Source organism: Oncorhynchus tshawytscha, linkage group LG10 (genome assembly GCF_018296145.1).
Source record: "Oncorhynchus tshawytscha isolate Ot180627B linkage group LG10, Otsh_v2.0, whole genome shotgun sequence".
In the NCBI taxonomy this organism is placed as follows: Eukaryota; Metazoa; Chordata; class Actinopteri; order Salmoniformes; family Salmonidae; genus Oncorhynchus; species Oncorhynchus tshawytscha.
Window position 1 is genome coordinate 21,809,021 of NC_056438.1, and position 10,851 is coordinate 21,819,871.

At 43.1% G+C, this 10,851-nt stretch overlaps 1 protein-coding gene across 1 annotated transcript; it reads left to right on the forward strand.

Annotated features, from left to right (window-relative positions):
- The first annotated feature begins 508 nt into the window (after window positions 1-508).
- Window positions 509-10,851, forward strand: LOC112259946 (tumor necrosis factor ligand superfamily member 12-like). Its single transcript, XM_042328329.1, has 6 exons — window positions 509-1,358; window positions 3,062-3,143; window positions 6,389-6,445; window positions 6,671-6,694; window positions 7,598-7,728; window positions 7,865-10,851. Exons 1-6 carry the CDS (start codon window positions 1,158-1,160, stop codon window positions 8,129-8,131), a joined length of 762 nt encoding a protein of 253 aa, XP_042184263.1. The 5' UTR covers window positions 509-1,157; the 3' UTR covers window positions 8,132-10,851.

Consider the following 10,851-nt stretch of genomic DNA (forward strand, 5'->3'; position numbering starts at 1 on the left):
CATGTAGTGTATATTCCTTGTCATCAAATACATAATGACATAGAGTTATTCTGTAGAATAGGCTATTTTGACAGAATAGCCACAAAAATGTACACCTATCTACTGGTATAATGGGCTGCTCACATTAAACCCTGTGGTATATGGTACTTCCACTCTACACCTAAATATATAGTCCCATTGATAGACAATCTATTTTGGGTCATGATACACACAAACACTCATTGAAGGCTGTAAGAGTGCGATCCAGGGGTATAACCATTAGAAACGAAACATAATCAAACGGAACGAAACTGGGAGGGACCTACCTGAATTAGTCCAATAGAAACTCTTGTTTTCGTTACAAACACGCAACTGTTTGCAACGGTTTGGACTAATGACTACACCCCAGGTCACGCAGAGCCTGCGGGTAGCACCTTGCCCTATACAACAGAGCCACCTTGTGGACACTTGGATTAGTTCAGTCGATCGGTATATTCTAATAGCCTACAGTTCTCCCCTCCCTGCAACAAGTTGATTCAGCTCGGTATTTTGATTTGTGCAATGAAGCAAATATAGCGTGACTAATGCGTTAATAGTTACTTAGTGGCTTTTGAGAGTGCATCCAAGTTGTGGGCTGATGCTTTGCATTCGTGCGAGCGTCTGGTACACGACGGGTGCACTGCACTGAAAACTCTTTCCCGGAGAAGAAAAGCTCATGCGAAAGTGTGCTAGATCATACGTGGTCTAGGTCAGAAATGACCCCCAGGAAGACTGCAAAGGCAAAGGGAAGACAAGGAAGTTGACTCAACGAATCAAGTGGTAGAAGGATGCAATCGTAGTGGATGTAAAATACATATTTCGTTGCACCCTGGCTGCATATTGCTCAACATTGCGCATTTGAATACGACCTGCAAGCCAGACAGTCCACGATATTTCGTCTGATTAAATGCATTGATTAAAGCAACATGAATGGCTATTGATTTGAAACCCATGTAATTGTTTAATCTTTCACATGACTTTAACTTTTATCAATAGGGCTGTTGAGATATCATTTGTTACTGCGGGCAATAACACTTGCGCGCCTTGTCGAAAATGTGAGCATTTGGATTTGATTTCACCAAGAAGGGAAACATGTGTCGCTGGAATGAAGTTAACATGAACACTTCGAATAGTCTGCAATGATAGCCGGGGAATGTGGAACGACCATGCATCGAATTCTACAGAGGAGAACAGTGCGCAAACTTCGCTTCGTCTGGGTATTCATGGCCATGGTGGCTCTGTCGCTCGCCGCCTGTAGCGCACTATTTACGGCGTGGACCTGGAGACAGACGCTGGACCTGTCCCAGTCCGTTAAAACTCTGCAAGACCGATTGGAGCAAGTAAGTAGCCATGCTATGTCATTATTATTATTATTATTATTATATATATATATATATATATATATATATATATATATATATATATATATATTTATATTTATATATTTATATTGCAATTTTACGTATTAAATTTGCATTCCATGCTTTCCACACTATCATCGGTTATTTAAGTGATAATGCCCGAGAAGCCGGTGTTTGGAGGATATATTGTCACGGGTGTGTATAATACATGTATATTACTCATTCGGATTTTGTAGCAACGCTAACGTAGCATGGTTGCATCAATTCGTCTTGGTCTTGCCATTGTAAATTACGCACGCTCTCACTCTGTAGGCCTACTCCAAGTTATTATTTCTATACTAACAATTTGAAGCAGTTGAAGTGACTGTTGAACAACTTCTTTGTCTCTGCTATGGAAAATGCAAAGCCATATTTTAATTGCCCCCTCCTCTACGCCCAAGCTTTGTGGCGTTAAGTTGTACACAAATACCGGGCCACTTCTCTGCTGGTGACCTGCGCATTCTGGGGACTGCTCTAGAGGCAGTTTTATTGCTTACAAATAAGTGTGCTCAAGCCGTGGAGTTATTGCTTATAGTTTCTCTGCCAAGTTTAATCGTTCTACTGCCAGTTGTGTTCCAATTTTAGCCCAATTTACTGGAATCCCTTGACTTCTTGGCTCGAGCGCGCATTATAGCCAACTGACTTTGCACTGAACTGAGGCATTGAATTGCGTAAAACAGAGTAGACCTTACTGTGGTTAAGCGATTTGCAACATGTAAAGCCTACTAATTGCAGGTAGCCTAGGCTACCACAGGTGGTAGAATTCTGCAGGTGAAAGTATTGCTTTCAAATGCATAGTACAATTATTTCTATACATCATTGTAATGCACACTGTATTACATTGTAACAATTTACCCAACACTGGACTTTTAACACAAGTGACTGATCTTTTCATTCATTCAAAACTCGTCTTTATTAATAATACATTATGCATGTGCATCCTCAAATAGTCTACTTGTGCACTTAATACACATGCACTCAATATCACTCATGGTGTGTCTGACAGTAGGCTACCAGTGACCTGACTCTGCCATCTGTTGATACTTTTTGCAAGCACTCAATGAGCTGGCCTGGGATTTAACCTGAGTACATCTAAACCACCCCATAGGCTGCACGCACCGACACACTAGCGGTATATTGAAACCTACTTCCTCCTCTTTGGCATATATACGGCAGGCCCCAGTACTTCATAAAGTACGAGTTCACTTTGCTAGCTTGACAAATTTTAGCACAGCGGTTTTTCCCCTTCCTGCTTCTCAGTCTCAGCAGGGAAGTTAAGAAAGGGAGTTAAGAAATGTGAGGAATGCGGGCACTAAAAACACCATTAGTTGTCACAACCGGTTTAGGCGGAAGTGGTTGACCTATTCTAAGCCTCGGAGTTACAGGGTGATACTGCCAGATACTGGAAGACGATTTGTTTATGTGGTTTTGCTGATATCTTTTGTCTGTGTAAATTTGCAGCGGGAGCCAATTTGAAGACTCAATGGTCTCTCTGACGGTTCCATTCTCTCTCTCTTTCTTTCACTTTCTTGATTTCTTGCTCTCTGCCTGTCTTTCTCTTTATTTCTCTCTCTCTCTCTCTCTCTCTCTCTCTCTCTCTCTCTCTCTCTCTCTCTCTCTCTCTCGCTCTCTCTGTGCAACAGGTGAACACTCAGCGTAAGGCCATTGTCCAACTCATCATGGAGAAGAGAGAGTTGCTGGTGGGGCAAAGGGTGAAAAGAGATGGTACATGCCTGTGTGTGTGTGTGTGTGTGTGTGTGTGTGTGTGTGTGTGTGTGTGTGTGTGTGTGTGTGCCTGTGCTGGCGTGCCTGCATGCTGATGTGTGTGTGTGTGTGTGTCTGTGTGCTGGCGTGCCTGCATGCTGATGTGTGTGTGTGTGTGTGTGTGTGTGTGTGTGTGTGTGTGTGTGTGTGTGTGTGTGTGTGTGTGTGTGTGTGTGTGTGTGTGTGTGTGTGTGTGTGTGTGTGTGTGTGTGTGTGTGTGTGTGTGTGTGTGTGTGAGAGAGACTATTTGTGCATGGAAGCAAAAAAAGGATCAAAATAGCACTACACCTCAAGTACACTCTACTACAGACAATGCCTCTTTCTCTGCATCTCCATCATCATACATGCAATACATAATCAACAATAACCAAACAGATGAGATAGATCTCATCGATGGTGCTCTGCTCTGTGTTTTTGCGGAGCTGGAGCAGCATTTAACTACAGCGACCAGACCAGGGGAATCTTGGCTCTGCATGGCACCTTGGTTAGGCCCTGTGGTCACTTGCTGCCCGCTGCTAAAAGTCGACACAGGAAACAGTAGGCAGCTGGATGACTGATGCAGAAATTACAGGTCTGCTCTGGACTGACGAGAACCTGGAGAAACCATCTGGCAAGAGGAGGGAGACAATGTTGCACGCTTCCGGGACTTGAAATGATTTTGCTCTTGACGACACTGACAACAGCTATTATTTGCCGATTTTTTTATGATTAAGCAGTCATATATAGGCTAGGTAGTGCACATGTCATGTCTAAATAGTGTGTGTCATGAAATAATGCTGAAGATGGCCAATAGTAATCTTGGGTCAATTTGTTAGGAGTGCTACTCAAGACTTAAAGACATCCTCCAGTGATTTAGGAACTTTTCCTGTTGAATATAAATACAGAATAATATAGTAAATGCAGTAAAGTACACACACTAAAGGGTAAAAAAAGAAAGATGTTTTGAGCAAAATACAGTTTTTTAGACAAAACTGAAAATTCAAGGAGTTGGTCTGATGGGAAGTTGTGATGTCATTGGCCTCCCCCTTGCTTGAGGAACAATAGAGGAGCAATAGACAACAAAAGAGGAAATCCCCCCCCCCCACTTGTGCTATGTCATGACTTACCTGGACCACCTATTGAGATGTGCCTTTTCTTAAGTAAATCAGGTGTTGAATTCGGTGAACAGGAGACTGGAGTGACACTTTAAGAGTTGATGTACAGTACCAGTCAAAAGTGTGGACACACCTACTCATTCAAGGGTTTTTCTTTATTCTTACTATTTTTGTGGCCTTCTGAGTGGCGCAGTGGTCTAAGGCATTGCATCGCAGTGCCACTGGAGATCTTGGTTCGAGTCCAGGCTCTGTCGCAGCTGGTCGCGACCGGGAGACCCGGCGCACAACTGGCCCAGCGTCGTCTGGCTTGGTTGGGTTGTGCTTTGGAAGACGTTACAGCTCTCGACCTTCGCCTCTCCCGAGTCCGTATGGGAGTTGCAGCAACGAGACAAGACTGGAACTACTAATTGGATACAATGAAAAGGGGATAATACATTTTTTTTTAAATGTATTAAAAAAACTTGAATGAGTAGATGTAGTTAAATGCTGCTCCAAACCTTTGACTGGTACTGTATGTTTAGTTCAGAAGCATGATATATCAAATATCATCCCTAAATGGGCCAAATGATAAATGGCTTAAATTCCCAAGCCCCCCAGTGTTCAATGTTTGCTGTTTTTTCCCCTAACATAACTGATCCTATAGTGAATACTTTCTGTGTATTTGTGTTGGGTGAACGAGTGAGTGTATGTGGGTGTGTGTAAAGTCCAGTTCAGATACAACAGCCGACATGAGACTAGACAAGATAAATATAGCAAGTTTTAGAATTTTGTGTTGTACCACAGCTGATTAAAATACAGGTCATTCAGATCAAGAAGACAATACATGCAGTTGAGGCCATTTCCACAGTAACTGTGCCTTTTTACAATGACTTGATAAAACTATGAAACAAATTGGAGACTTTTTGTACTAAGGTATTGTAGCAAACAAGTGTCATGAGATACATGCACCAAAAACATGGTACACTTTGTTGCTTGTCATATAAATATCAGCAAGCTAGGCTAGCTATGTGCAGCAAAAGAGCTAGCTAGCTCTCTGCTTGGTTAGCTAGCTAGCTGCTTTGCTGAACACAGGACATTAGCGCACTGCTCTCTGATTGGCTAAATGGATCCTTCCATTCTCAAGACTTTAGCTAAAGATTTGACATGTTGAATCTTGGAAACTCCAGCCGATGACATGAGACATCCTAAAACTAGGCAGTTAGGATCAAACCAAATTAGATCTAAAACTCTATAAGACCGTGACGTTGCGTATCGTCTAATGTAGTTGAAATGGGCTTAAGGCCTGGAATCACTCCCTGCAGGCCTGATACTGGAGCTAAAACAAACCTCTGGAGAACAAAAAGGCCTGTCTTACCCCTCACTCTTCCTCTTTTCCCCTCTCTCCCCCCTCTTATCCACCTATCCCCCCGTTTTCAAGATAGATTTGTATATATTGTATTTATTTGAACGGTGGCCATGGCTGTTGCTCTTGCCTGTTTTTCCTGACAGGGCCGTTACAGTTAATTTGGGTCATAGAACAGCCAAAGACCTCTCTCTATTTCTCTCTTTTGCTCCATCTTTCACCCTCTCTCTCCATCCCCCTTCCCTCTCTCTCTCTCTCCCTCAGCTGTCTTCTGTCTCTCTCTCTTGCGTTCTCTCTCCTTCTGTGTGCTTCTCTTTCTATCGTCCCCTTCTGTGTGCCTCTTTCTTTCCCTCCATTGAGCTCTTTCTCTCTCCCTCCATCTATCTCTTGCCCTCTCCTCCCTCTTACCCTGTTCTCTCGTACTGTATTCTATGCTTCTGTCTTGCTCTACTCCAGCTGGCACAGAAAGTAGTGAGAACAGACAGAGAGGAAAGTAGACTACACTTAACTGAGAACAAGTAAAAATGACAGATATCAGAACAGAGCAGGAGAGGAGAAATGAAATCCTTCTCCATCTGTTAGAGCCGGTTGGGTATTCAGGTGGTGGATAAACAACTGCAAATTAATACATTATGGTCGCCACGACACACACCACAGATGTGAACAATGATATAATCTCCTCTACTTGGAACAAAAAAACCAACAACATCCCTCTGAATTGTTTTCTTCTGTCGTATTAACTCATATTCTTTCTTCCTTCCCTCTGCAAGGGGGAACTGGGAAAGGGAAGAGTGGAAATGGAAAGAAAGTGGCTTCTCAGTTTGAGAGTAAGTGACTTGGCAGATCCTCATCAAAGGTTGCATCCGAAATAGCACCCTATTCCCTATGGGCCCTGGTCAAACTTAGTGCACTATATAAGGTTCAGGGTGCCATTTCAAACGCACCCACAGTGTTATAATGTAGCATCTGTTGAAGTGGTTTTGATTGGACACCAAATACGATTACAGTTATAAAATCTTAATTACTCTTTTCCCTCTCTTTCTTTCCGCTAGTAACCAAAGAGTCTGTTCAGAAAGGTAAGCTTTATGAACGTAGACCAAATCAAATCACATTTTATTTGTCACATGCACCAAATACCTTACAGTGAAATGCTTACTTACAAGCCCTTAACTAGCAATGCAGTTTTAAGAAAATAGCTTTTTTTGTAACAGACAAGAATAACAAATAATTAAAGATCAGCAGTAAATAACAATAGCTGGGCTATATATATATATAACAATAGGGGGTACCTGTACAGAGTCAATGTGTGGGGGCACCGGTGTCGAGGTAATTGAGGTAATATGTACATGTAGGTAGAGTTATTAAAGTGACTATGCATAGATAATAACAGAGAGTAGCAGCAGCATAGAGGGGGGGGCAATGCAAATAGTCTGGGTAGCCATTTGATTAGATCTTCAGGAGTCTTATGACTTGGGGTTAGAAGCTGTTTAGAAGCCTCTTGGATCTAGACTTGGCGCTCCAGTACCGCTTGCCTTGCGGTAGCAGAGAGAACAGTCTGACAAGGGTGGCTGGAGTATTTAACAATTTGTAGGCCCTTCCTCTGACACCGTCCTGGTATAGAGGTGCTGGATGGCAGGAGGCTTGGCCCCGGTGATGTACTGGGCCGTACACACTACCCTCTGTAGTGCCTTGCGGTCAGAGGCCGAGCAGTTGCCATACCAGGCAGTGATGCAACCCATCAGGATGCTCTCGATGGTGCAGCTGCAAAACCTTTTGAGGATGACAATTATTATAGAAAAGGGTCTTCTGGGTTTCTGGAATTGGATTCGTAAGATCACTGCCCCCATGACAATGATACAAACTGTACAAAATTGACCCTACACACACATACCTACAGTATAAATAAAGAGAAAATAATATACTGCTATATTTATGTCAATGGGTGCAATTGTTCCTCCCCCACAACATGTGTGTTTCAGTGGGAGCTGATGGCTTGATAAAAGGATGGACGGACTCGGAGCAGTTGAATATGAGCAAAGCTGTGAAGTACAACACAGACAGAGGCACCTTCACAGTGGAGAGAGCTGGAGTCTACTTCCTCTACTGTCAGGTGAGCCTCTGAGAGTTGTAGTCCTGTACCACCTGTCAAACAACACAGGCTCAATCAAACCCTGATTGGTCTGCTCTTTTTTTCTACTTCTTCTTCTTATTCTCCACCTCTCTCTCTCCCTCCATCCCTCCCACAGGTGTTGTTCAATGAGAATCAGTCTCAGCTGGTGAAGTTGGAAGTGGCGGTGGTGAAGAGCGGCCAGCCGCTGCAGAAGCTGCAGTGCATGGAGGGCTATGGCACTACACCTGCATCCGGATCCCACCAGTTCCACTTTCTCAAACCCTGCCAGGTGTCTGGCCTGCTGCGGCTAGAGAAGGGGGCAGAGCTACAGGCCATCACAGGCGCCGGCTTCAGCCTCCACACCACGGGGAAGCACTACTTAAGCCTCTTCAAGGTCAACTGAGTTGACGGGGAGGATGGAAATATTGGAAGGATGGAGGGGGTGGAAAAATGGTTGAAGGAAGCGGTTTGTCCTACTCCGACCTGTATTAATGAGACACACCAACGTGACATCCCTCATTTGTTTTATTGTGAAATCTGGACCAATGATCAGGGGCATTGGAATAACTATGGATCATGTTCGCTACAGACACTTTGTATCAGAGGAGGCTGGTGGGAGGAGCTATATGAGGACTGGCTCATTGTAATGGCTGGAATGGAATAAATGGAACCGAGTCGAACGTGGTTTCCATATGTTTGATACCGCTCCATTTATTTCCTTGCAGCCATTACAATGTGCCTGTCCTCCTATAGCCCCCCACCCCCACCAGCCTCCTCTGCTCTGTATGATACTTCTTCAAAGACAGAAGCTGTAAGGAAGATTATAAAAGGGATACTTATGCACTTCTAGACCCTCCTAGCGATTCTAACCCTGCTTTTTTAAGGAAAACCCATGGAACGTTGTCTGGATCAGTTGATGCTGCTCTTCTGGAGTGAAGCTCATCCTCCTGAGTCTTAGTTCACCATGACTTCGCCTGCGCATAGCAGGAAACTGACCCATGATGCACCTCTCTGAGGCGCTAAGCTGGTGGACTACTGAATGAGAAGGATTCTGAGTAATGAGCTGGATGGATACGTTGAACTATGAGTCTCTCATCCATTGTAATCCTTGTTATCTCAGCAGTTGAGTTGTACATGTCTTTCACACACAGGAACGTATACAACAATAACAAAAACTAGCCTATGATCTTACCAACGTCTCTCAGTCTAGAGACTCTTTATGACTACCCATCTCAATCTTTTAAACTGAGTCTCTTAACATTATAGGCCTATCATATATCATTTTAGATACAAATGTTCAGTATGTTCTGTCGAATCACATTTCAATATGTTACATGATTGTCAGTTTCAGACTGCACATCGAAGAACTAGGGCCGGGATTCATTCCGAGACGCGTTACAGAGCAACACTCTAAACAGCCGACAATGAGTCTTTTAAAGGCATTTTCCCCCAAATTCACAAAGATCGCATCCCCAGTAATCGCTGCGCATGTTGGCCCAAGAGAAAATGACCTTCAAAAGTCCATTACAGTGAGCTGTGCTATGAGACGCGTTGGATTGAATCCCGGCGTAGTTGTGTATATAAGGCTCAGCCTGTCGAGATGCAGTATATCATGGTGGAAATATAAATGATTTTGTATATCTTAATCACAATACTTGTACTCATTCCAAGCTCTCTTAGGTGCCATTTGCAGCTATATGTATTCAACACAGACAGTACAAACAGAGTATTTCTAGCAGGTGGTTTGGTTTAATGTTTTAACACTCCTACTCTGGTTTATAAGTAGTGTGTGGGTGACCACATTGGCTTCTCCTCAGCAATTTACACACATACACACACACACACACACAGACAAATACACCACAATGCAAAAGTCACATAATTCTAGTTTTCAGTTCAAAACAGTCCTAATTTCTCATCATTAGATGGAAAGTACCTCATTTGTAAAAAGAGGTCTATTTGTGAGTCAAACCCGTAGGTCAAGGTTGAAGAACCAGTGAGGGGATATTGTGTGTGCACGTGTTTGCGAAATTATGTGTGCAATGCTGGTTGTTGTTCTAAACTGACTTCCCAAAAGTCAAATAATTCTGGTTTCCAGCTCAAAAGAGCTGTAGTTTGTCATCATTAGATCACAAGTGGAAAGTGTGTTATTGTGTTGTAAACATATTTCCTGTTTGATTTCCTAATCCTTCTCCGCTTCCCTTTTGCACCTCACATTTAGCCCGTTTTGCATCTAACATTTCCCTTTCAGAACCCAACACACACACACACACACACACACACACACACACACACACACACACACACACACACACACACACACACACACACACACACACACACACACACACACACACACACACACACACACACACACACACACACTTCCTGAATCCAACCAGAACCAAATAGCTAAACGCTTTTGAGGAATCAAATTCCTAACACTTCACTCCCCTAATTCCTATATTTTTAAATGTCAAAGTTTATTGCCAAAGCATTATTTGGCACAAAGAGGCCTGTCTGTGAGAAGTTTAAAAAAGTAGGTCAAGGTTGAAGAACCAGCAAGGGGATATAGTGTGTGTACGTGTCTGCGAAATGATGTGTGCAGTGCTGGTTGTTGTTCTAAACTCACTTCCCATAAAATGGTAAACCTTTTTAAACCCTTTTAATATCTCCTTGTGTTCGCGTTCAACTCTGGCCAGGGACTGCTACTGCTCTATGATACAATATGACAAACAACAAATAGACAATCTTCTTATCTTCTTACTCCTCCGTTATTCTCCAGCGTCCCCCAATGACATCACTGTATTGCTAATAGAATGTGTGGAACGCTGCACTATTCTGGTTCTTTAGTCATGACTCACATACTACTGTGTATTGAGTCGTCACCACCTGTGATTCATACTTCTGTAGCTCAAGGTCTGGAGTCAGTACAACACAGTGCAGACAGACTGGGATGACTTCATGTGAGGGCTAGAGGAGGCGATTCAGCAGCCCGATGTGCCCGTGTGTTTTCCTGTGTTGCTAGTCAAGCATCCATCCACGAATCACATCATTTTGTTCAATTTAATTTGATTTTATTACAAACAAAACTCGAAATAAAAAGAGATGCATTTTATTATT